This window comes from Phalacrocorax carbo, chromosome 2, assembly GCF_963921805.1.
Source record: "Phalacrocorax carbo chromosome 2, bPhaCar2.1, whole genome shotgun sequence".
Classification (NCBI taxonomy): Eukaryota; Metazoa; Chordata; class Aves; order Suliformes; family Phalacrocoracidae; genus Phalacrocorax; species Phalacrocorax carbo.
The window spans coordinates 142018653-142045302 of NC_087514.1; the positions used below are offsets into that span (position 1 = coordinate 142018653).

The 26650-nt window shown below is 40.2% G+C and overlaps 2 protein-coding genes across 4 annotated transcripts; both read left to right on the forward strand.

Annotated features, from left to right (window-relative positions):
• FAM133B (family with sequence similarity 133 member B) lies at positions 1-16978 on the forward strand. Of its 2 annotated transcripts, none has more exons than XM_064444624.1 (11): positions 1-229; positions 4154-4251; positions 4938-5016; positions 7303-7377; positions 7551-7589; positions 8003-8071; positions 8678-8773; positions 10009-10056; positions 12395-12490; positions 13266-13314; positions 14888-16978. In XM_064444624.1, the coding sequence occupies exons 1-11, from the start codon at positions 206-208 to the stop codon at positions 14890-14892; spliced, it is 678 nt and encodes a 225-aa protein (XP_064300694.1). In that variant the 5' UTR covers positions 1-205; the 3' UTR covers positions 14893-16978. The 2 variants fall into 2 exon arrangements, with proteins under 2 accessions (XP_064300694.1, XP_064300692.1); XM_064444622.1 differs by having other exon boundaries at positions 4-229; positions 13266-13310.
• Positions 16979-17618: 640 nt separating this feature from the next.
• On the forward strand, positions 17619-26598 carry CLXN (calaxin). Of its 2 annotated transcripts, none has more exons than XM_064444625.1 (6): positions 17619-17724; positions 18713-18868; positions 20339-20443; positions 21992-22143; positions 24332-24436; positions 26418-26598. In XM_064444625.1, the coding sequence occupies exons 1-6, from the start codon at positions 17664-17666 to the stop codon at positions 26466-26468; spliced, it is 630 nt and encodes a 209-aa protein (XP_064300695.1). In that variant the 5' UTR covers positions 17619-17663; the 3' UTR covers positions 26469-26598. The 2 variants fall into 2 exon arrangements, with proteins under 2 accessions (XP_064300695.1, XP_064300696.1); XM_064444626.1 differs by lacking the exon at positions 26418-26598 and adding an exon at positions 26225-26397.
• Positions 26599-26650: the final 52 nt, after the last annotated feature.

A 26650-nucleotide genomic window follows, 5' to 3' on the forward strand; every position in this document is an offset into this window, starting at 1 on the left:
GGGCCGCTCTGGCCGTGGTGGTGCCGCGGCCCCGGCAGGCGGCGCTGCGCGGCCGCCGCCATCGCCGCTCCCCGCAGCTCGGCGGCCGCTCGGGGCCGAGCAGGGCCGGGGCGCTTGTGGCGCGGCTTCCCGGGCGCGGGGAAGGGGCCCTGCGCTGGGCCGAGGCGGCGGTGGGCGGGCGGCGGCGCAGGGTGTCGGCGGCACCATGGGGAAGCGGGACAACCGGGTGGTGAGTAAGGCGGGCAGCACGGTGGGGAGGCGGCGGGCGGCGGGGGCCAGGCCGGCGCATCGGACCTCGCCGGGATCCTCCGTAGCCGCGGCGGGCGGGCGGGCCGCGGCGGCGAAGCTGCGAAGCTGCGGGGAGCCGGGCGCTGCCTCAGCTCGGACAGCCGTAGCGCTGCAGCGGCCTAGGGGCGCCTCTCCGGGCCGCGGCCGTACTCCGGCCGCCGGAACCAGGGGTGGAAGGAAGGGGGCCGCCGCCCCGCAGCGAGGGCGCGGAGGTCCGGCGGGCCTGCGCCGCGGCAGGCGGGGGCACTCGAGGTCTGGCCGGTTCCGGGACGCGGGCGGCGGGGCCCCGGGCCGCCAGACAACAAAGGCGGGCCGTGGCCGGCGGGCCCGCCCGGCCGGGTGTAGTAGGCGAGGCGCCCTGGGGAGCGGGGCCGGGGCTGCCGGCCGGCCCGGGTGGGGTGTCTCTCGGGGTAGGCAGGGCCCGCGGCCCCCCGGCAGGACCTCAGCTGCCTTGTCAAATCCGGCCGCAGCCGGGACTGGCGCCTGCTTTGTGACCTGCCGGGTGGAGGTGATTGGGATGCTGGCCTGGTCCTTACAAAGCTACAGTGTGCCCAGTGGGGCTTGCAGCGTTTGCTGAAGCAGCTCTGGCCGTCATTAAGCCGTGTTTCCTTCAACTTGGCGTTCAGCTGTACCTGAGCGATTTGCAACTTAGCTTTATGCAGCGCTCTGCTAACCTCGGGAGCCAGCGCTCAGAAGGCCGAAAATGCACTCCTACACACCTGATTGCAGAGCCTAATTTTCCACTGTTACCACTGTCATCCCTCCTGGTATTTTTCTTTAAACTTTTTTGTACCAGTTAGGCATTCACTTTATGCTCATGTTTCATTTAGGCATTGTGAATTTACACTTAATGAGGTTTATGATTAAAATCAAGTAATATTTTTACTTTTTCCACCTTTCTTTGTCTCTTTCTAGTATGGGCTATGAGTTCATACTCAGATCCATTCAGGGAAATGTCTTTGCTTACCTTGGTGGAATAATGTGTCATAGACATGATGGACGTATACATTATACAAATGGACAGCTAAGTGCCTCTGATTACTTCACAGAGGCATCAGAATAATGGAGTCTACTGAGAAAGATTTGACAATGGTAGACTGCAAGACCCAGCCTGTGCTTGAAATATATTGCTTCTTGTAATGCTTTGGGGTGTATTTGGCTGTGTATTTATTTATTCTTAATTTTCTTTTAATAGGGCAGTTGGGATGCACCTACCAATGCCAGCAAATCTTTATATTCCTATATAAGGTTCACCATGTCGTGATGGCTGCTAGTACAGGCAAATTATAATGTAGGACCTTTTGCTTCTCTTCTGTGATCATAGAGCTTTCTACCTGTTACTTCTTTCCTGTGTCCTTTCTTAAATACACCATCATTTTGACTATTTGGAGATGGAAAGTAAATTTGTTTGTTTCACACCAGCAGGATACTTGCGAGGCAGAAACAGTTTGTATTGCTTGCCCAGGGAACCTTAGCTGGCTGAAGGTGCCTTATGCTTTTCATGAGCATGACAGCTATACAACAAATACCTTTTAATAACTGCTTGAGCAAACTGCCAAAAGAAGATGATTAATGTGCAGACAAGCACTTCCTTTATTGAGAGTGCATTTCTGTGCTCTCTCTGGCTAGTGACATGCAGTTTGGCAAAGTAGTGTAAATACTTCTAAGAAATGTTTATTGGCAAAGTAATTCTTCATAAATAAACCTGTTTGAAATTATAAGAACATGTTTTAAGACATAAATTTCCTAATTGTGGAATATAGAGCAGTATTCAGTCATCATGTGCTTGCTGCCAGAATGTTAAAGACAGCCACTGAATGGAGGGAGCTTCTTAGCTAGTTACCCGCGTTAAGTTTGAGGAAGTAGAAAACCAATATCTGATGGTTGTAGCCTCTTCTGCAGGTAGAGAGAGAGTTTTTTCGGAGGGCGATGGGGTGTTCATTTCAGGTTAGCTCAGGTAAGAAAGTAGCTAATTGTTATTTAAGAACAGCAAGAAACCTTGGTTTTAGGAATAATAATTATGTAAGAAGGTAGAGCTTTCAGATATAAATTCTTGAATGGTAACTAGAAAGAGTTGACTCACTTTGCTCACTGGAGTAAGCCAAGTCATGAACTACATCTCTGTTGTCTTCTCTAGTGGATCTAGTACATTGAAATTACCTTTGTTTAATGAAAACAGTGTTCAAATGCTGCTTTCCTGCATTGCTAAAGGAGCTCCTTTTCCACTCGAAGCTGAATTCAAATGCAAAATTTTTACTCATTTGTAGTTTTGTAATATAATAAAATACTAGAGTTAATAATGTGAATACGTATCTGGAAGTGCTATAGCTACTTGAGCACACACATCCACCTGGCTACAAAGGAAGGTGACAAACTGAGATTAAACTAATTTAAATTGGTATACCTCAGCATTTGCTTGCCCATGTTAGTTAGCCTTTTTGCGTGATTTAAAGCAACAAATCAAATCCCCAAGAAATGGCAGCAGATATCACCCTTAGCATTGCAAAGTCAACTTGAGTCAAAAAATGATCCCCTGAAAAGAGTCCTCTGATTGCTTCAGTGTGGTCCACCTGATGGACCATGAGCCAAATCCAGTGTGGGGAGTGCTTCCCTCCTGTCCGCTACCCCTTCCCAGGCAGAGCCCAGAGTCCCTCTTCCAGGACTAAACGCAGCCCCAAGAGCTGAAGGCCACCAGTCTGCCTGCAGTCTAGTCCAGAAACCCAGCATTGCTGTGGCCGCTGCTTCTGCAGTGGGGGGAACAGGAGGGGAGGCAGCAGCTGCTGCTTTTAACAGCTTTCACAAATAGTCGCTTACTCTGCATGGTGGTTTCTGAATGCTTACTTTATGGCCTGGCAAAAAGCAGTGTCAGACATGTAAGAGCTACACATATCATCAAATCTTTACTTTGAATCTACAAAATGTTGTACTCTTAAAAAAAAAAACACATTATCTCAGATTGAGCAACCAGGGCTAGTAATTGTTTTGATTTTTTCCTCATCTACAAACTGTGGACAGTAAGAACAGTGTGTGTCATGTTTTGCAAAAGTAAATTGTGACGTGCTTGGATGACATAGTGATAAAAGCCCATGAGGTAAGGGGGTATGTGTACCTACCTCCCTTTCGCATGACCAAAATATTACTAGTATAAAAAAAAAATCAAAGAAGTGTTTGCTAGATTAGAGTTTTTCCATTAATTGCTGAGGTGGATTATGGATTCTAAGTTTTAAATTCATCTTTTATAGCCTATTACATTTTTAGAGTGAATATGAAGAAGATGCATTGGTTTGAAAGATGGAATATCTCATAACATTGAGAGTTGGGGTGTTTTGTATTTTTTTCCTCCTTAAAATAGCCCTAAGTCACAGAATTTTCATACATGCATAATTGTAGCAGAGCACCACCACTTGCTTGTTTTGGTGCTAAGCAAGAAACTTTATGCAGAATTTGCTGCATCTGCTGTCACCAATTCTGAGCAGAACTTCAAAGGCACAAGATCAGTTGTCCCAGAGAGTAAGAGCTAAAATTTAATTACATTCTCCGTATCCCAAGGAAGAATATTTCAGCAATTGTGATACTGTACTCAGTTTGAAAAATCATTGCTCAGGGAAGGGGATTATTGTAAGGAACGTGATCTCTCAGTGGGTGAGTTCTTTCTGCCATAGTATAACTCAAACTGAAAGCACTTACCTGAGTCCTTCTGCCAGAGCAAATCAGCTTGGTTTAGTTAAATATTTTGTATTTTTAGAAACAAGTCAGACTTATTTTTCAGTGAGAAAAAGTTTCTGTGAAGAACAAAAAGGACAGGTTTTGGTATCATAGCACAGTTGATGAATTTTGCATTTCTTTTTGTTATTTCATGTTCAAGGCTTATATGAATCCCATAGCTATGGCCAGAGCACGAGGTCCTGCCCAGAATTCGGGACCAACAATACAAGACTACTTGAACAGGCCAAGACCAACATGGTAAGTGGCAATACTTTGTCAGCCCTTCTGAGTGAGAGACTTTTTCTCTCTTACTAAGATCCACAGTTACCTACCTCCCCCACCAGAATACACATTAATACATTTGAAAGATTCCTTGTCTCTGGCCAAGGTATTCTTTTCTAAATATGTATTCAATCTCCTCTTATATAAACAATAGTATTTCATTTTAAAATGCATATTTCTCATTTGTCTTTAAATATTTTGGCAACAGTTTCTCAGAAGAGGAGAATGGTCATTTTACCTCTTTCACAAATCCTAATACCTAAAGCCTGCAGATACATTTAATTTTTAAACAAAGTAATCTCTAGAACATTTTGCTGGTATATTCTTAGAACACGGTTTAACCTATGCAACAAAATCATCACTTTGAGATATTATCAACAACTTACTTTATGTTCAGTCCATTTTGCCTCCGCTCAAAAGACATTAGAGAACAATTTACCTAATTGCAAAGGTAGCTTTAGATCTTTCAGAGGGATTTAGCTACTGTGCTTAAGTTATTAGGGTTAGGTTACCATGTGCATAACATCTAAGACACTTTCATTCTTCTTTCTGTTGGAAGTTCAGCCAAAGCTGAACTTCAAAAAACCTACAAAAAGTTACTGAAGAAGGTATTTTTAATTTTGAAAATAAAGCAATTGTGATCTATTATCCTTTTTATGTAGGGAAGAAGTGAAAGAGCAACTAGAAAAGAAAAAGAAAGGTTCCAGGGCTTTGGCTGAGTTTGAAGAAAAGATGAATGAGGTTGGTGATGTTACTAGTATATTAATACTCAATTCTTCTTGCCTTATGTGCTGCTTTTCCTCCATTACTGTTAGCAGCACCAAGTACCCATAGTATTTCACTTCACTCAAGCTTTGAATGAGTAAATATCTTGCTTCATTTGTATCTGATGTTAAGGTTGCTCCTTAACCCATGAAGAGCTACTTACTCTCAATTCAGAGAAACACTGTATTAAAAGTTTTGAAAATTGCTGCTGAATAAAACTTTTCATGAATGTAAATATAGTTATACAAATGCATGTGTTTATATTCATAAAAGAAACTTCTGCTTTTTCCAGTATGATAAACTAACATCTGTTGTGCTAATCTTCACTTGTTTAATGTCACACAATCCAAATATATTGGAAAGAGGTGCATTGCTGGAAACAGATGTCTTTGCAAGGAATGTGCAAGTAATACTGATATGGGAGAAGGCACAAGGAATGGCCTTCAATATACAGATAGGACTAAAAAGCACTTCTTTCTCTCTCCTCCTAAGCTGATTATATTCTATGCTGGTTCCCTGCTATAAATGCAGCTGTTCTGATGCTTGTGTTCAGTACCTACTGGAGATCAGCACGATGTAAGAAAATGTCATGTATAACTCCTGTTGTATACATAGGAAGAAATCAGTATACAATGAATTTAACTGTTCCTTCTTGGGTTCTGGTATCTTGGCATAAGCTTCAAGCAGTAGTCTTCATCACTGTGTGCGAGTTTCTGGTTGAAGTAGATCGTGCTCTTCCTCTGTTACTGGAAGGGCGTAGTACCTCTGCCGTTGCTATACCTTTTTGCCTAAGAAGTTATAACCAGAAGTTATACCAGAATATATACCAGTATTTGGAGGGTCATGGGGTTCTATTCTGAGAGGATCATTTGTTCTGTGCTCTGTCAGTTTTAGCTTGGTGAGTTTCATATTCCTTTCCTGCTTTTATCTTTGCTTTATTGTGAAATACTTGAAACCGGCATGGATAGAAGATAATAGCCTTTCAGTATGGCAGAAGGGTAGGAAAGGATGCAGGGAATCATGAGATGGCCACGAGTTCTTCCTGAAGCTTCTGAGAACAAACTGTGAATGGTTGAAAAGATAAGTCTCTGAATAAGGTGCTCTCTCTCCTATATTACTGACAGATGTTGTGCTTTTTTGTTTAAGACATAACACTAGCACAGTCTTAAAATAATTTAAAGATAATGCCTGCCAAATAAAGCACAGGCTGTTGTCAGAGACCCCTCAGGTAGCTCTGTGTATCTGGTGTATCAATGCGCACAACCTGCTGCAGTACTGCAGAGATGCTACCTTGGACCATGGAAACACATTACACACAACACTGTGGCCTGGCTAATCCGCCATGTCTCTCAAGCAGCATTTTTCAGCTAACTCACAGTATGCTGACTTGGGGATCCGTGTATCATATTGCATTGCACAGGTAGAATCTTACTTAATTCCTGATATTTCTGTCCCTTCAGCACAATATGTGGATTATCGTTGCTTTGCCAATACAATACCAGTACAGCTTCACCGCAAGGAAAGGGGTGGTCAGAGTAATAATAATAATAAAGAAGGGAGCATGTGATATGTCTGACACAGGAAGCAGGAATAGCTCAGATGGAAGCTAGCAGCCTTTCAGTCTGATGGGAGCAGGTTGGATGTTTCAGAACTCTTGAAGGGGGGATTTTAGGTAGAGCTAGAGACCTTGTGAGGGATTGAAAAGGAGGAAGGAGAGGACACTTTTATCCATGCAATGTGTTTGGCCTAACAAAAATAAGAGTGTTTCTATGAAGATGTGTATAATAATTTAGTATTCTAATCATTATTGACACTGACAAGGCCCAGAAGAGACACTGGAGACACCCATACATTGAAGAAGGGCCACGAGAATTTGTCTTGAAATTTTGCTTCAGGTGTTCTAAAACTAAGGCAAAATAGCAATTTTTCTGATAGGGTGCCCTGGCTTTCTAAAGTGCTCTAGTAAGGACACTGTGATACAAAAGCAAAAATACCATAATTTATGACCTTCAGGATAAACGACAATCTCTTAAATCCAGATAACTTGGACATTAAGGTGTGAACTAACATGGTATTGTGATGATTATTAATCTTCTGTAAAATCAAATGCATTATAGCCTTGATTAACTTTATATGTTGTTTATTTTCTGTGGGTTTGGTGAAAACTACAATGTCAGATAGAGAACAGGATTTTGATTCTCCTAAAAAGAGCTGTTTGAAAATGACCCTTATGTCATTGTTTCTGTTTGGTTTTGTTTTCAGAATTGGAGGAAAGAACTGGAAAAACACAGGGAGAAATTACTGGGTGGAAATGAGAGTTCCTCCAAAAAGAAAGAGGTAAGTTATTTTCAGTTTCATACAGTCTGTGTTTGGAACTGGATTTATCATCAATGTTGCCGATACAGAATGTCATAAATATATTTTAAAAGCCAGCATCAATGTACATAAACCTAAATGCACGACAAAAGAACATGATGCCAAAGTAACGTTTGTTGTATTCTATTTTTAAGAAAAAGAAAAAGGAAAAGGAAAAGAAGAAATCTAATAGGGTGAGCAAAATTTTCAGTTTTCTGAGCTCTTTTTGCTTTGGGGTTGTTCCTATTTGTCATTTAAATTCTCTTGGAAAGAGAGAGTATAGCTGTAATTTTGAATTTTTCTGTTAAATTAACTGATTTTTATTTGAGAGGGTTGGAGTACATTCTGTACAAGGAGAATTTTACTTCTGCTTTAAAAGGAGGAAAAGAGCATTAAATAGATATTAAATGAAAAATGTTAGAAGTTACTTTTTACAGTTTTATTTAAGAAAAATCTATGTAAGACCAGCTTCTTGAAAGTAAAATTCCATTGGTAATACTTTGCAAATGAAGAAATTATTAAAGAGAGTGTTTGGATGGACTTTTGACTATTTGCCAGACAAAATGCTGCATCTCACAAGCTTCACTTTTTGTTGTGTTTGGTCAAGTTGTCTTCATCTTCCTCTTCTTCATCAAGCTCTGATTCTTCCAGCAGTTCATCTGATTCAGAAGATGAGGTAAGAACTAGCTTATTAGAATCTAACATTTTTTGTTCATTAGACTTATTTAACACAGATTTTGGTAATATATTTTACAATATTGTTTGAAGGCTTAGTTTGCATAAAGTGATTTAATTTTTATGCATTTGGTATATATAAAGTTGTGAATTTTACATATATATGTGCTCAAGAATTTCTTGATTAAATTAACACTACACATTTTGGGTGGCTGGCTTGTAAACTGGATTCATTTCTGTTTCAGCATTGAACTGTATGCTTTTTCAATAGAATCCCCCATCTAATCATAAGAATGCCAACATACAATTTTTACTCTTTAGCAAAAATCTTTGTTACAGATAATCAGATTCTACAGCACACATCTAGATAATAAACAGAATCTAGAGAACCTGGATTTTCCACCAGTTTACATTTTTTGAATGCAGAAGAGTTATGAAGGTCCTCCGCTAATAGAACCAATTGTAGTGTACTTTATTCCTCAAGAGAACATGATAACATGTAGGAATTTGGTGTTCCCTATTCTTTACTTTTAATGTAGGTCTTTAATTCTAGTGAGAATAAATTCAGGGTTGTGTTTTTCTTTTTTCCTACAATATTTGTGGATAGGATAAAAAGCAAGGGAAGAAAAGAAGGAAAAAGAAATACCGCTCCTCACGGAAATCTTCAGCAAGTTCAACTTCTGAATCTGAGTCAGACAGCAAGGTAAATATGCAGATGTGTTACCCTTGGCAAGTTTTCCTGATCTGTGCTCTAAAGACATAAACATTTCTGACTTTCACATATCAGTATTTTTTTCTTGCAAATTTAAAGCCATTCATTCTTGTTGTAGCTGAGCTGCACTTGTATCTTCCAGATGCAATCAGGAATCTACCTCCACTGGCCACAATGACTGGCAGAAATCATTTGATCTTTAGAATATGAACATGCTTTATTCCAGCACTACTTAGGTATTTTTTCTGAATCCAGACACATGCAGCTTTTGTGCTGCTCAAATGTTTAGTTTTAGTAATACATTAGCACTTTAAAAAGTAAAATGTTCTATGAAGTTCTTGTGAATGTGCTCTTTAATTGAACACCACCTGTGAAAATGCAGATATTGCGGGATATCAGTGGCCAGAATACTGCCTTTCTAAATATATCTGGACTGAGTAGTTTCCTGTTGGAAAGCTGAGCCTTTCCTAAATGCATAATAAATCGAGGGTGTTTTCCTTTTCTGAAAGTAGAGCAACGTACATACACAGGCTTACTGGATGAACAAAAATGTGGAGAAGATAGATGGGGCAATTTGTTCTGTTTTGTTAGCGTTTTTCTGTGTTACAATGGATGTTAACTGTACTTCTTGCCTAAAAATAATACAGCGAGTTGTTAAGAGTCTGTGTGTAGACTTAATCACAAGCTTTCTCCGGAATACCTAACTCAGCGTGGTATAAATTGTGATGAATCACCCTTTGCATACACCTGTGAATTTGTGCTAATGGGAGTTTGAAAACTTTTGCTACATAAAGGGACACAGAGTTACCCTTACTGCTGAAATTGGAAGACAGAAGACTCCGTGGAAACATCTGCTTAACCCCTGCCTGATCAGCAGAGATGGGCATGGATAGAGAATAAAGACTCCAGGCTGTTATATGTTAGACATACATTATATGTGGTTACAGTAGCGATAGCTGGTATCCTTCCCAGAGGCTCTCTGCATGTACTGCAAGTACTGTCGTACCTGATTCCATACAGACATTTGCACCCTGCTGGTTCAGATTAACAGCTGCATAAAAATTATGGCTGTTTCATATTTTTCCTGTTAACTGCATGGTTGAAAGAACAACTTTGAAGAATGACCTTCAATGGACAGAAAATGACAATGGGTCAGATTACTTTTGGGATTTCTACCTTTTCCCTGAAATATTTTTGTCATTATTTATGTTTTTCTTTCTATCTAGGACAGCACAAAAAAGAAAAGGTCAAAGGAAGATTATGAAAAAGAGAAGGTATTTTTACTCTTAACACTCACATCAGAACTGCATTTTACATACATAATGGAGTGCTGTCTCTTTTTCTCTCTCTCCCCCCCCCCCCCCCTTTTTTTTTAATTCAAAGATTGAATGCCTCAATTTACACCTATGGAAATTTTCTGTCAGAAGGTATTCAGAAACCCTAATTTGAGGTAGTCTTTTAGTTGGGTTCAGCTCCTGTTTTAATAGTTGTTTTAGTGGAAACTGCTGGATCTGTTTTTGCTATGAAGGTAAATGAAAAAAGTAATCTGCTGTAGTAGATCAGCTGCATTCTAGTGTTTTGGGTTTTATCTTGAGCAGTCACATTGAGCTAAAAATATGTGTGATATTTCAGTGGCATGCCTGGTAGGATACTGGCTTGTTGCTGTAAATTAGGGAACATCAAGCAGAGGATATATTTATCTAAATGTAGTCTTAATTATAGATATTGTACTTATGACGGCTTTGAAAAATTCCAGAGAAAAATGTATTAGCTTAAGAAAAATTGCCTTATTCTGTCTTTGAGCATGAAAACCCTTTCTCCTTCCCACCACCATTTTGTACACGTCTGAGGACTTTCTTCCTTGCTATGATTAATGCAAATAACCTTGTTGACTTAAATTTTAGTTATTTCTATGCTTTCCAAGTCCACCCTAGTCTTTCTCTCCAGCTACCTTTCTCATCACATCAACCTCTACTACTAAAGTCAATGGTATTGACTTTTATGCAATGGAGAATTTGTACATCAGGCAAATGTGTTGGTTTTTTTTTCCTTGCTCCTGCTTCCATTTCTCAGAGTTTCCACTTCCCACCAACTCCTTTCAGCTTTGAGTAACTTCTCGTCAAAGGCCAAGTATGTTCCATAGCCCCTGTTGTGGTTTAACCCCAGCCAGCAACTAAGCCCCACAAAGTCACTCACTCACTCCCCTCTGGTGGGATGGGGGAGAGAATCGAAAAGTGAGAAAACTCATGGGTTGAGATAAAGACAGTTTATCAGGTAAAGCAAAAGCTGCAATCACAGGCAAAGCAAAACAAGGAATTCATTCACTACTTCCCATGGGCAGGCAGGTGTTCAGCCATCTCCAGGAAAGCAGAGCTCCATCACAAGTAACAGTGACTTGGGAAGACAAATGCCATCATTCTGAATGTCCCCCTTCCTTCTTCCCCCAGCTTTCTATGCTGACCATGACACCATATGGTGTGGAATATCCCTTTGGTCAGTTGGGGTCAGCTGTCCCATCCATGTCCCCTCCCAGCTTCTTGTGCCCCCCCCAGCCTGCTCACTGGTGGGGTGGGGTGAGAGGCAGGAAAGGCCTTGACTCTGTGTAAGCACTGCTCAGCAGTAACTAAAACATCCCTGTGTTATCAACACTGTTGTCAGCACAAATCTAAAACATAGCCCCATACTAGCCACTATGGAGACAAATAACACTATCCCAGCCAAAACCAGCACATCCCTTATTCTTGGTTAAGCTGTAATGCTACTTTCACACATCTTCTGAAAGCAAAGGGCATTTAGGGACTAGAGATCTTCCTCTGTCTGAAGATAACGTGTCTCTCAAATGGGCTGCATCATGTGTACTTTTCATGAGTACTTTTGGTAAAGGATTGAGGTACCTATAATAGACTAAATAGCGCAGCTGAGATGTGTGGTCCCACCTTGCCAAGAGATGATCAGCAAGGATTTTTTCAGTTTCTGGCCTTAGAAATTGAACGGAAGAAGGTAGCTGCAGTCTTAGGGACACCTTGCCTGGTCCAGAGCACAGGGGTCAGGTCATAGAAGTAGATAAAAATTTTAAAAATAAAAAAAAAAGAAGGCAGACTGTCCTTTAAATATACTTTTGAACATACTGAGATTATGTATGGAGTGTTGAAATGCAGTTAACAGGGACAGCTTGTCGTGGTTGGTCACAAATATAGAGGAGCTTTTTCTTTTAATTTCATCAACAAAGCAAGAGTCTGAAGCTGCAATGTTTGTGTGCGCATATTCAGACATCTTCATTTAATCAGTAGTATTTAAAAGTGGAGAAACATTTTATTTTCAAATGCTTTCTCCTTCATGTGTTATTTAAAATAAGAGACTATATACTGTAATATTATTCCTCTCACTTTTAGAAGGCAGCTGTATCTTGGTAACAAGAGAAAGGAATATACAAGAAAGTATTTCCACTAACAGCATTTTAACAGTTGGTAGGGTAATTTGTTAATGATGAGTAATTGGTTTAATGTCAACAATATTTAAAAATATTTCACAACTTAGAAACAATGTTTTAAGCAAAAGTTTTATAAAATTTGAAAGACCTGACTTCACTCACAAATCCATTACTTTGTGTAGGAAGGCAAAAATCACCACAGGAAAAGGAAGAAAGCCGATCGTGGTGATGGACCTTTATCATCAGAATCCTTATCAGAATCAGATCAGACAGAGGAGGTCAGTGTGAAACCTCAATTTCAGATGTTACAATGCTTTTATCTTACTTATTTGCACAAGTGAATGAACAAACTAGCTTAGATTTAGTATATTATTGAAAGTGCTCTGCTCTGTACGGTTGAATTTAAGCACAGCACATTCATAGTTATTTGTAATTTTCTCTTTAATAAAAACTTCTAGTAAGCTCCTATCACCTACAAGTCTTTTTTAATGAATTTTCTTGAAAATTTTCAACTTCTTGTGGATATTTTAGAGCTCAGTGAAATGAAGCTAAGTGGTGTGGTGTCCTTCACAAGATTTCTCTCTGATGTTTGTGATTGGCAGATTTCAAGATGGCTAAAATTTTTTTTCTCCCTTTTCCAGTGAACTAAAAAATTTTGGACTTAATAATCCTACTCTCACCCTTGTGTATATCTACTTCGAGGATTTGTATTCTTGTAGGATTCAAAATTTGGGAAGGTTCCAATGTGTTGTGTTTTTTCATTAAGAATTTTTGCCACATTATTAGCTTAGTAATTTTACCTTTATATTTCTGCTGTTTCATGTTCTGCTGTCTATTAAAAGCAGAGTGTGTTCCCAAATCAGGTGTTTATAGGATAATGCATATTCTAGAATACAACGCAGGTAATCAGTGTTTCTTCATGGGTTATTGTTCAGTATGTTCTACAGCTTTGTGTCATCATTCATTTACATGCAACAAAAGTTCAAAGTTTTATTTAAAACCACATTTCTAAAGCTGCTCTCCCATTACATTTGATTTAAATTTTTTTTCCAGGTGCAAGCAAAAAAGAAGAAAAACAATGAGGAAAAAGAGAAAACAGCAAGTATCCTTCTTACTCATATTGTAGTTTTAGGATATAAATACTTTATACTTGCTTAATTTCCAATTTCACATTTTTCAGTAATACAAATGTTTTATAGCAAACCCCTACTGTCACTTCTTAATTAAGAATTTCTCTATTTACCTGCTGAAGTCAGTTTTTCAATTGTTGAATTAAAGGAAGAATTTGTCACTACAGGTATTTGTCACTATATAGATACATATGATTTGAGATTTATATAAGTAACACTGTAGCGTATCTTTTACTTTGTATCAACCTACTAGAACTACTAAGATCTATATAGTATTGGGTAGGGTAGGAGTTTGCCACACAGAGATCAGTGCTGTTCCCTTGTTGGTGTTCTGTATAATTCTTCCTTGGTAAGCCCCCTCTAACCAGACCATGAAAAGCGCCTTAGGACGTAATCCCTGCAACATCTATACTAATATAATTCTCCCCCCAACTACATAAGAAACTGTCAGCAACCTGTTGCTTTTCTCAATTCTGTTGCTTTGTTTCTCTTGGTAAAAGTGAGAGGAAGGTTCAGCAGTGATTTTCATAGAACTCAAATTCATCACATGTACCGGAGGCTCCTCCGTTAGGGGTGTAGTGATCTTGAGATCCGAAATGGCCACTTGAGATGTCTGTGTATCTTTCTGTCTCTTCTATCAGCAACAATGTTCCTAATTAGACATCTCAGTCGTCTAGCTGAGCTACCTCAGGGTACTCATCTAGTAGGGAAGGCTTACATGAGTCACCCAAAAATGCAAACATAGGAGTATCAGCGATACTCAATACACTTTTTCCATGGAACTTGTTTGTTTTTTCATAACCATATAAGCTGTTTGCCCTAACATTTCTAGTGACTGATTGTGGGTTTTTTATTGGAAGAATTGTGTGTGTAAATAGTATGTATTAAACAGGTTTTGTACCAAGATGGGCTTGTTTACATAGTGCCACACACAGGAACTCCAGTTGAAATTCTGCTTGCAAAAAGGCAAGATTGTATCTCCCAGTTTCTGTATTACAGTGATCAGGATAATAACTTCAGGACTGAATCCAGTAGGGTTAATTGAGTGTAGTCATATTTACAATTGTGATCATAATCAATTTATTTTAAACAAGGTGCAAGTGCTGGAGATTCAAGCCAAATGTAGTTGAACTATTTAATTTTTCACAGTAAGTATAAGCACTTACTTTAAAATATGTAAACATCTTCATTATTCCCACATACATAAGATGTCACTGCTTGCTAAAGCACATCCTTACTGCTTTCTCAGAAACCTATAAAGCACTGAAAATCATTTAAAAGATTAGGAAATGTAATAGTGACAGTGATGAGAGATGTGAAGTAGCCAGACCATGATGGAGATAAATCGAAGGTTGCTCATAATAGTGCCAATTACTGAGTAAAATATGAATTTTCTTTCTGTGATTCTTCAATAGGCTTTTATAGAAATCTCTTTTGAAATGTCTTTTGTAAAGCTGTCCTTTCCGTGCTATCATTTTCTGTTAGCAGAATTTAATAGATGGCAATTTTATTATACAATAGCTTCCGTTTAATTTTTTTTTTTAGGATAAAACAAAAAAGAGAAAGAAGCACAAGAAACATGGTAAAAAGAAGAAAAAGAAGATTGCTGGTTCAAATTCGGATTCGGAGTAATATTTAAAAAAAAAACCCAAGACTATCAACAGAAGTGCAATGACTAAAGGAAACTTAAACTGTGAAATAACAGCAACCTTTACCAAACTGCATGAGTTTTCCTGTGTTTTAGAAATTTTCCTAATCTTTCAGTAGCCAGCCAGATGCAGCTGTGCTGGTAAAGACCATTGTTATTGCCTGCTGCTTAATACATGAGGTACAACTTTTATAAAATTCCAGTAAGCAGTGTTAGATGTTTGAAACAATATGAGACGGTAGTCCAGCTGAGATGTAAAATATTGGAAAATAAGAGTTAAATTTTTTAGGTAGTAAAAGTAGTCTTTTAAAGCATTAGTAATAGTCTTTATTTGTAAATCAGGACGAATAAAATCCTAAGTTCATCCTGCAGGTTAATATTATACGTAAACTATTACAAGCTGGTGTCTGCTAATGGCATTTATGAAGTGGGAAATTAATGATACATTTAAAATGCTGCCTTTGTAGAAATGTTTATCATCTGCCCCATTACCATCTACATGCTTATGAGAAAGGGAATGCTACCATTTTGGCTAACTGAATAGGGTGCCTTGGCCTTTGATTCTCGCAAATCTCTGCTGTTTTTAATCCGTGCAGCATCTCTGATTCTAGGGAAGTCAGAACTATTGTCAGCAGGCTTTTCCTGAATAAGCAGTTTTGGGCTTCTAAGCATGTGCTTCTGCATTAAGCAAAAGCAATGACATTTTGCAGTATAACTGACATTAAAAACCTGAAGATTTTACCTCTGCTTCTTTGAAATGGCGATAGATCTTTGCTAGTAAATATGCGTATTTCATTTAATGTAATTTTGGTTTAGTTGAACACTTCTTGCAAACACTGGTAGCTTTCTTTGCATTATCTTTAGAATTGTTTTGCATGATTTGTACCATTTTTAAATTAATGAAATGCAGGTAATCGTTTGTTGTAACCAGTTCTATGAGTTTTATTCCACACACAGAGTTTCATGTATGTATTTAGTTATTCTTATAGTTATGTTCATTGCTGTGTTTAAGTGCACACTTGCTGAAGATATTTAGCATGTAAAAAGCAGGGTTTTGATACCTTAACAGCTTCATATTGAAGCTGATTTTACTCTTAAGCAAGTTCAGTGGCAGACCTGTTACGTGATGTGTCTTGTTAGATAAAAAAAAAAAAAAAACTACTGCCGGAATCTCATTAAAAATACTGTTTAAACAGTTTGTATTTATATTTTTGTACTTGAGGGCTACGGAATGTTGACCTAAATCATGAAGCTGTTTTACTTTACATTAGTTGCTTTAGAAATTGGAAAAAAAGCTTTTGTAAATTAAATGTGCACACAAGAAAACACAAGCAACCATTCGATTTTAGTTTTTACATGAAATTCTCATTATCTTTTCCACTGAAGTACCCATTGCTGGGCCTCCTGTTAGCCTTTAGAAACTGCCCGTCCATCTTGAGGGTCAGCTACTGATTGTACTCTTGATCCACCCCTTTTTTCATTTCACAGGTGCTAACTTAGAACTTACCTCTATTGCATAAAGATGTTTCAAATATTGTATTACCAAGAATTTCAAGACATTTAAGACCTTGATTATTAGTCTGCAAACAATAACTAAAAACTGGGGGAGAAAGATTATTTTGTATTGCCATTCTCCAGAGGAATTGACTTCAAGTTCAGTTCTTGGGAAAACAGAACCATTGAGTTGCAGCAATGTCCCTCTAGCCCATAGTAAAAATATTTTGATCAAAAATTTAATCTATTGGGCTTGATGTTACCAATTCTAGATGCTGTTTTGTCAGTGAGGTTAAAATAAAAGCAAGATACAGTGTACAGCAGGGGTTTGTTTTGGGGTTTGTGTTTGGTTTTGTTGGGGTTGTTTTCTTTTTAAGTTGTGGTATTGCAGTTTTGGTAAAAGAACTTGTAATGAATCGTAGCATAAATGCTCTGTGCTTATTTGACTTTTCAACAACTACCTGCAACAAAAAGAAATAAAAATGGAAATGAGAGCCCCAGTCTTCCAAATACATAAGCCAATATGTCATTTTAATTGTCTGAATATAACTATAACTATTGTTCTGGTCAGCTGTGTGCTTCAAATGCTGCTGTCATGCCTCGGAAGGTGTGTAGCTGCTCACGGGGCTTTGCCAGTTCACAACAAAGCTGCTTTAACACTGACAGTGAAATGTTTCTGTTTCCAATACGTGAACAAATGTGCTGTGACTCGTCTTGCATCTGTTTTTTTCCTGAAGGAAAAGCCTGGTCACAGCCCTTCAGCTTTCCCGAGCTGGACAGGCTGAGTACATGAGGTGGGTTTCAGGTGCCACCAGGCAACCTATAGGCATCTTCCACGTCTGATCAGTGGGACAAAGCAGAAAGTGAGCAATGTGGGAATAAAAGTCTGTTTTAATAGACTTCTGTCTTCCAACAGCAGATGAACAAACAGTATTGTACGTAGCACTTAATTTTTACGTCTTCTTTCCAGAAACATTTTTAGAAGTTTGACATCCAGTTATTTTCTTTGATACGACTGCTCATTTTTAATGTATGATAAAAATGTCTCTTCATTGTGCCTATATATATATGTATGTTTGACCTGCCAGTGTCACCAAGCGGCACAGTCTGGCCGCACCACCAGGCCCGCCCGCCCACGTTGCCAGGGCAGCGGTGTCAGGGGACAGCAGGGCCGCCGCCATGAGCAGGAAGAGGCAGCAGCAGCAGCTGGTGGACTTGCTGGCCCGATCCGCCAAGCACTGTGAGTGAGTGAGTCTGGGGGGGATCCGCCAAATGCTGTGAGTGAGTGAGCCTGGGGGCGATCTGCCAAGCGCTGTGAGTGAGTGAGACTAGGGGGGATCCGCCAAATGCTGTGAGTGAGTGAGACTAGGGGGGATCCGCCAGGCGCTGTGAGTGAGTGAGACTAGGGGGGATCCGCCAGGCGCTGTGAGTGAGTGAGACTAGGGGGGATCCGCCAGGCGCTGTGAGTGAGTGAGACTAGGGGGGATCCGCCAGGCGCTGTGAGTGAGTGAGACTAGGGGGGATCCGCCAGATGCTGTGAGTGAGTGAGTCTGGGGGCGATTCGCCGAGCGCTGTGAGTGAGTGAGTCTGGGGGCGATCCGCCGAGCGCTGTGAGTGAGCGAGCCTGGGGGCGATCCGCCAAGCGCTGAGTGAGCCTGGGGGCATCCGCCAGATGCTGTGAGTGAGTGAGTCTGGGGGCGATTCGCCGAGCGCTGTGAGTGAGTGAGTCTGGGGGCGAATGACCGAGTGCTGTGAGTGAGTGAGTCTGGGGGCGATTCGCCGAGCGCTGTGAGTGAGTGAGTCTGGGGGCGAATGACCGAGCGCTGTGAGTGAGTGAGTCTGGGGGCGAATGACCGAGCGCTGTGAGTGAGTGAGTCTGGGGGCGATCCGCCGAGCGCTGAGCGAGTCTGGGGGCAGGAGGCTCCCCCATCCCGGCACGGCGTGGGGCCCCCGTGCTTGCTATGCCTCCACCGCTGCATGAGGGGCATCCACTGCTCCCAGCTGCCTCCCCTTGTCCCCTGCGCTCTTTCCATGGCCCTATTCGCAACCCACCCCACCCCCAAAAGGGGGTCACCTCCCGCCACTGCTTAGAACAGGGGGTACGGGGGTGTGTGGGGCAGTCTTTGTAACGGTTGACACCTGAGGTGTCCAGGCCCTGTAGCTTCCCTGTGCCTGGCATGTGTTTTACCAAGTTCTAAAATGTGGTCGCTTGTGTTTCAACTGGGCAGTTAATAAAAGCGAAGTGGAATGCCTCGTCAAGCTCTTTGACACACTGGTGGCCGAGTCCAGCAACCGCTTTGCTGCGGTCGGCTTTGACCGTAACATGTTCAGAGACACTCTGCACAGCGCGTTCGGCATGACAGATGACATGATCATGGACAGAGGTGAGACTCATCAGTCTAAAAAGACGTAAGATTTTAGTTTTACATTGTTGACCCGTTGAGCATGCCTAGGCAAAGTAGTGCCACCTCCTCATCCCTGTAAGGACAGAAAAGGAGGAGTTATGCTCAGGAGCTGCTGCATATAAGGTATCCTTTTTTTCTTTATGCAGAATAGTTTTCCTCTAGTTCAGGATAGCTCACTCTCTTGTACGAGGGAGACCAGTCAGAGGCAGTTGTAGGGCTATCCTGTTTCTTTCCCAGTCACTGCAGTGTCGTGACAGAAGGGGGCAGCATGGTGTCACTTTCCTCTCCGGTGGTTCCACCATGAGCTGCAGTCACGGCTGCTGGTGGACAGGTCTGTCTCGGTCTTGGAGGTCCCAGAAAGGCATTCTGCTAGAGTGGATAACTTCTGGAACAGAGGTGCTGTGAACAGCACTGAAGGGACTAGGCAGACTGTACAGGGATATGGAAGTAATGAGCCAAATAACCCCTTGAAAATGCAGTGATTTCACAGATTAACATGAAAGCCACATCTGCAGTTACCATGAAAGCTGCATGAATGATCTCCGGTGTACAGGTGTCTAGAGGAGGATGTGGAGGAGGCACGACCCTGCCATTCTTTTCAGTCTCAGGCCACCAAGAGCCACCACTTGGTTCAGCTTTCTCCCACTCTCTAGCAGAGGGAGTATTCAAATGCCATTTTATGCAACAGTGTGTCTTGGAAAATGCCTTACGTGGACACATTCTTTGAAATCTTAATGCTTACATACAAGGGGGCTGATTTCAGTTGCAAAAGCAAAGCTATTGTTTCCCAATTCCGAAATGCTTGGCTCTGCGTGTAGAGGTGTTCCTGTAGCCAACTTACTGATCAACATTCTAAAATATGAATTAGTAAAATATGTTAGTTGATGCCTTGAATTATATCTTGGATTTTAAGTACTATATTACAGGCTGAATGAATAGTGAAGCTGCAAGACTGAAAGCTTCTTGTTTCGGGGAAGGGATAAAAAAAAAAAGATCTTGGTACATAAAAGACAGGAGAAGGTTTTTCTTTGTATATTTAAAACACTTGGGTACTGATTCTAGGATTACTTTCTCCAATATTCTTTTTGAGACAAAACCTAGTAATTAACATCCTCTTCTATATGCAAATTGCGTTAGGGAAAGGGATATTGGCTTATTTGGACTATGTCGGCATGGAAGTATACTTTTTGTATTTAAGTCAGGAAAGCAACAGATGAAACAAAATGTCTTATCCCAGCAGGATCCTGGAGTGGAAGATCAGCAGACTGAGGGGCAAAATCCCCTTCATTGTCATGGCTTAGAAAGATTCAAGAATGGTAATCACACCTCGATGAAAGCAGAGAAACATCTTTAGAAAAAAATGTTTTTATACTTTCATTGAATTTAAGAAAATATTTGTTTGTGTTTCTCTATTATATATATTTAAAATTCATCTAATATACTTCTCAGTGTTCCGCACTTTTGATAGAGACAACAATAGCTGCATCAGTGTGGTGGAATGGGTGGAAGGCTTATCAGTGTTTCTTCGGGGGACATTGGAAGAAAGGATTAAATGTAAGGTTTATCTGCATTACAATATTTAGTAGCAAGCAGGGAATTTATGACTATTAAATGTCACATTGCTTTTTTCTTATTTAGTAGTTACTCTTATAAAGTATTTGGTAATTGAAGAGTTTTCTTCTGAGTAGTTTAATACAATGAAACTGAATACCAAAAGGCTTCTCTGAGACAGAGATTATTCTGTGTAAACTGCCATTATCATAGCTGCCACTTTATTGCTGACAAACTAGCTTTTGAACTGAAGCTTGTTCTACAGTATATAGGTTTTTCTGACAGAATATACGTTTTTGTATTAACACACAAAATTAGAAAGAAGCAGATGTAGCTCAAGGGTAATTTTGGCTGAATAACACAGTCTCAAACCAACCAAGACCCATGCCAAAATTCATTTACTGGCATAATGGGGGCACAGCAACAGTTGCATTAATTCTAGCAGTTCTTTGGCCTGGAAGCATAGATGGGAAAATGGTCTGTTTTTAAGATGGTCATGAGAACCGCTGCAGTAATGATGGAGAAAGATAGGAGAGAAAAAATAGGAAGAACACCAGAATTTTAAGAAGCATTAAAAAAAATGGGGGGAGGGATAGGGTGGGGAGAAAGTATAATAGTGAGACTGACAGCATGTTGTTTCCCTAGTTCCCAGTTTGCGGGATCAGCCACCCTTAATGCCCTGTATAAATTCATCATAAAGCATTGCACTGGAAGGTGGCCTGGGAAGTAATTCAGTATGTCAGTACAACCACAAGCAGTAAAATATAAAGCTCTTCTGGAAGCACTGCAGAATATACTAATGTGTAGTTATATATGGTGTTGTCTGCCATAAATGTATGCCAGTATGATTTTTCACTGTAGGCTTAGTCTTCAGCAGAAAAAAAACCTTTTGTGTTCCAAAACTGAGTTGTTTTTTTTTTGTTTAAGTAAGTTCTGTGGAAGACAGTAAAATGTGTTATGGTCCTATATTTTTATTTCCAGGGAGGTAGAAACAATTAGAAGATAAATTAGGCAAATACTCATACCTAAAATACTTGGTTACAGAGGTTCTTTTTTTGCATTAAGGGATACTTCAGTTGTCTTTTCTGTGCTAGTACAGCTCTTTCTTATTTTTCCCCTACTTTTCTAAATCAGCTTAAAAAATATCAGGTTGTGTTTTGTAGGTGCAATAGATGCAAAGCCCTTCTGACATAGACAGCTGGTCCCCAGAATGGGAAACTGGGTTTCTAAAGCAGAACCCTGTTTACATTCTAAATAGACAATTTTAGAGATGTTAAGATCTGTAAGTTACTATGGTCTCTGTGAACTGAAGATTATTTATTTGAGCAGAAATAGATTTTAACTATGAAGGGTAAACAGGCAAAAATTGACTAGTATATGTACCAAATATGATACAAATATTTCATATACAACTATTATATATGGTGAATGTGGCTCAATAGATACTCTGTACAACATAGAATTCAGATTATCTGTCTACAGGTAACAGACAGCTTTAATGGTGTGTGATATAGCTTGTATGAACTTTAAATTGATTTATCTTTCAAAAAGACTGTTTTGAAGTTTACGACCTGAATGGTGATGGATACATTTCAAGAGAGGAAATGTTTCAAATGCTGAAAAACAGCCTTCTCAAACAACCATCAGAAGAAGATCCTGATGAGGGAATTAAGGACTTGGTAGACATAGCACTGAAGAAAATGGCAAGTACTTACTCACTGTGATACTTGCATGCCTTTCAAATATTCATTAATTGAACCTCAAGAACATTCCTATGAGGTAACAAAATACAGTGTCTGATTTACAGTGGGATTCTGAGCCACAGAGTTAGTTATGTGCTTGAGATAAACAGGTCTCCTAAGGAAAGCCAGAAGTATAATCCAGATCTAATGAGTCCCAGTCCAGTATCCTCACATGAAACTGTTCATTTATTATGTGAATGTGTTATAAGTTTCATGTATAAACTGGCATGTGTACGTGTGCATGCACACATGTGCATGCCTGGTCAAAACAAAAGCCTGGCCAAAAGTGGAAAATTCAAAAGCGTAAACTGCATTTATTCCAATGATAGGCATCTGCAGTAGCTTTATTATTAAGTATGTTTGTATTTTATCAACTGATCATGAAATGTCTTTATCCAATTTATATATTCTATTAGAAGAGTAACCTCAAGGTTATTAATGTAAAACTTGTAATTCCATTATTAATCTAGGATATCCAAATAAGTCAGGGACTGTGTTTCAACATTTTCATCAAATCAAGAAATATAACATTCCCTCCTATGGTGGTGTTCAAAAATCTTACTTAAAACCAGGTCTTGAATCCAAACTCCTTTTATTTAACCCCGTCTTTTCTATTTCTCAAACCCACGCCTTTTGCAGAACCTCAGCTGAAAGGTGCATCTTACCCTTAGTTGTTGAAAGTGCTGAGTCCACTCTCACACGGAAAGCAAACTACAACTCAGCAATTTGTTCATCTTTGGAGCACGTACATGCTCAGCTTTCCCACAGGTTGCATCCAAAATGAGCACCCTTGTGTTCTGGGCAGTTGATATGTGGGCTATGCTAGTTCAAGCACCAGCACTATGCTCTAGACATAATCAATCTTCATATGTGTAAGAACATATTATAAACTAATGTACATAATCCTGTTTCAGCTTTTCCACAAGAACTTAATAAAGCTCTGATACATGTTTGAAGAATGGCCAGATCTGATTTGGCTGCTGGGCAGTTGTCCAAGTAGGATATTTGCTGCCCATCTCAAAGAACTAAACTACTAATTATTAGATACCCAAAAATGCAGTTGTGGAGTCCATCACTCACAGAAAAAAAACTACTCTTTAAGCAATGGCCTATAGGTACAACTGCATTGTGACTAAGCCTACGTCCAGTCCCATGATGACTGTTTCCACGCTTAAAAGCATTTGTAATGATAATGATCATGCCCTGCTCTCCCTTGTACCAAGGAGTGTAAAAGGTAGAGGGAACCCGGCTACTCCTGTTCCTCTTAAGCATCCAGCAGCAGATTTTCCTGTCAGGAATCTCTTTCTCTACATAGCACCTTGCCTCTGCTTTTCTGGCCATTGGAACCTATGCTCCCTGTGTGTTCACCAGCTATGATGGTTCCATGGCTTGTTCCTCAAAAATGATGATTTGGCCCTGTGCCTTGAACACTAGTTATATCCACACATCAATCTTCACTTAAAGCCTTTATTTCATATGGTTTAAAGTAGTACTTGTGCTCACTGTAGCATTTGTTGGTGTTTAAAGCTACCATGTCAGTAGAAACAGGAGTTTCAAATTGCAGAAATACTAAAACGCAAGGATGCTTTTTCCATCCCCCAGAGGATGCTATGCTGAGCTTTTGCAGTACAGAAGAAGTGGGCTGGCATCAGCATGCTCCGCCATATGCTTCTGGGTGCTGTACGTGAAAAAGACAGGGCAGAAGTATGCCTACTATACAAACCAGCAGGGTATTTCCAGCTGCATGAAGAGGGTGTGGGTATGCTCATGATACAAATACCTATACAGAACACATCCTAACGTTTTCTCCTACTTTATCTCAGTGCAACCGTGCTTGAGATTTGTCCATGCAATCCTCACCTCAGCCTCTTCCCAGGAAAGTTTTGCCTTCTGTGGAATTTTGTTAACAAAGCCTTATGAGATAGTTGAGCATGCTCCACCTTTTATGCCTTAGACAGAGGCAAATGATACAGAGCAGAGACTGATGGCCTGACTGACTCTGTCTGAGCAGAGACTGGTGGCCCAAAGAAAATTATTTTTTATACACTCACACTAAAAGTAGACTCCATGTGAATTAAATGTCTGTTAAATAAAAAGACTGTTACTACAAGTGATCATCCTTTGCTGAAGAGTTCCCTTCCTTTTGTAGGACTATGATCACGATGGCAAGCTTTCTTTTATGGACTTTGAAAAGGCAGTCAGAGATGAAAATCTGCTCTTAGAAGCCTTTGGACCATGTTTGCCAGACATAAAGGTACATCAACCCTGAGTTTAAAAAAAATGTCCCAATACTTTCTGTACTACTGTGAAGGAGATGTAGCATTATGGTATTAACTGTCATTACGTGGGGCCTGCTGAAGTCAACTGGTCGATGCTTCTGTTGCGATATATGCACGTGCTGAGTTCACAGCACCAATGCTTCCTTGGACAGTCAAACACTGGTACCAGAGAACACAAGAACACATTGTTACTCAGTGTTTGTCTGTCCTGGGGCAGCAATACAATGAATGATCCTCAGTGAGCACTTTCTGAGGCTCCGAAATGAGATGTTCTCTTGAATTGTTTATCCAAAAGCTCTCTGGGAATACAACTTTCATTTGTCTTTCTTCAGTGCCACTGGCAACACTGCATTCACCTCCCTTAGAGCTTCTCTTGGGAGGAGAGGCTGGTAACTTTCTGAAAAAATACCTTGAGATGGTTCTTCATCTCAGAGTGTGGCACTGCTGGTTTTTAATTACATCTAACTGGGCTTTATTTATTAGAAATACATTTAATTCAATTCAGAAATTTATTTTTTTTGTTTTGGAAGATGGTAATCTAGAACATGCTCATTTCCTCAGTGTTAAGTTCAACTGTGGAGAGTGTTTCTGCTCTATAATAGAGAATAATTTTTTTCCTAATCCAATAATCATTATCCTATTTGACCTGTGTGTCATTTTTAAATACTGAAGGTTGTGCCTTCACAGAGATGGAAAAACAAAATTCTGAAATACATGCAGTGATTCCTAGAAACAGAAAAGTTGTGTAAGACTGCTGGGAACACGGCAAGTTTTCAGTTGCTGGAAACCTGCACTTCCTGCCACAGCTCACCTATGCGGTTGGCTGGAAGAAAGAGTCTTGTAGCGATGACTGCAGGCTGTACTGCATCATGCCAGCTGCAAAGCATCTGTTTCCAAAATGCCAGACTTCTCCTGGCAGGCTGTTACAAGACTTTCAAGGGTTAAGTGCTCTGTTTTTTACACCAGTGAAAAGCTTTTAAAAAGTTTCTGAACAAAAACTAAGTTCGCTAATGAGCATTAAAAAAATGACTTTCTGTCAGCATTGGTGACAAAGCAGGTACACAATTCAGGCTAATCATGGCAGGAGGTGGAAAACTCAGGCATGTTTCCTGCTTACAGTATTTGTGCCCTCTGTTCTGTACCCTACACAACTGTTGCCATTTTACTAGGTCTCTAATATCACTGTTAAGAGAGAACACTATTTCCACGTCCTTTCAAGCCCTAACAGCAATAAATTAATTTTGGCTGAGCTTTACGTGAAGAAAATTCATAATCTACCAGATTTCCCAGGGGGCTTATATTGGGGAATTTTAATTGCACCCCTTGACACAAATTTCTGCTTAAACATATTTTTTAAAAAATGTAATGAACAACTTACCAGAGCCCTACCACAATAAGTGGTTCTACAAGGCGCCTGCAAAGACGCACCATGAGCCCGTTCCTTATATGCACCAGCACCAATCCTGTGAGCGCCACCATGGGGCACCTTAGCCCAGCACCAGCTCTGCTGCCCACAGCGGGCCCCCAAGCGCTCCCACTCCAGGATGTTACCACACAGTGCTGCGAGTACTTCTTACCTCATCACCAAGGGACATTTCACTCCTTTGCATTAAGTCATCTCAGTCTCTGTCACAGTCTCTGGCATTGCTGCTTTCACCCAATCCAACTCGTTCGGCAGCTAGGCCTTCTCACCCTCCATGCCACATCATTCCTTGGTCACATGTTACCATGGTGAGCAGTTACAACTTTACTTTCCCCTTCAGATATAACTTCAAATGTTCTGGCTGGTCTCCCAGTGATGACATCATTAACGCTACAGAATTCACCTTTTCTAAGCTAAAAAGCAAGTGTAAGGACTGTCACTGCTTGCACATTTCAGTTTAGCATCTTTCCCGATTAAGTTTAAATCCTTTAGTTAACTGAAAATAAACTTTTTTTGTTGTTGTTGTTAAACAGAGCAGTATGGCATTTGAACAGAAAACTTTCCAGGAAACTCATAAACTGTAACTCCAAGTGGAATAAGATTTTTTCCTCCACCATTCTTCACGGTATAGTAAAAATGGGAGCAACCTGAAACTAAGTTTCAGTATTCCTTTACTGTAAAAGCTACTGAATAAACAGAATTTTCTTCACAGTTCTTCAGTGAGTTATTAAATATGTTATACTATGAGGTACACAGGACAAGATTG

What these genes read in the sequence shown, in the direction of transcription:
- CLXN (XM_064444625.1), top strand. Translation starts at nt 17,664, where the DNA reads ATGAGCAGGAAGAGGCAGCAGCAGCAGCTGGTGGACTTGCTGGCCCGA. An exon ending in GGCCCGATCCGCCAAGCACT is followed by an intron (nt 17,725 to 18,712) that starts GTGAGTGAGTGA and finishes TCAACTGGGCAG; the next exon opens with TTAATAAAAGCGAAGTGGAA. An exon ending in ATTGGAAGAAAGGATTAAAT is followed by an intron (nt 20,444 to 21,991) that starts GTAAGGTTTATC and finishes TCTTTCAAAAAG; the next exon opens with ACTGTTTTGAAGTTTACGAC.
- FAM133B (XM_064444622.1), top strand. Translation starts at nt 206, where the DNA reads ATGGGGAAGCGGGACAACCGGGTG. An exon ending in GGAAGCGGGACAACCGGGTG is followed by an intron (nt 230 to 4,153) that starts GTGAGTAAGGCG and finishes TTCATGTTCAAG; the next exon opens with GCTTATATGAATCCCATAGC. An exon ending in AATCTGAGTCAGACAGCAAG is followed by an intron (nt 8,774 to 10,008) that starts GTAAATATGCAG and finishes CTTTCTATCTAG; the next exon opens with GACAGCACAAAAAAGAAAAG.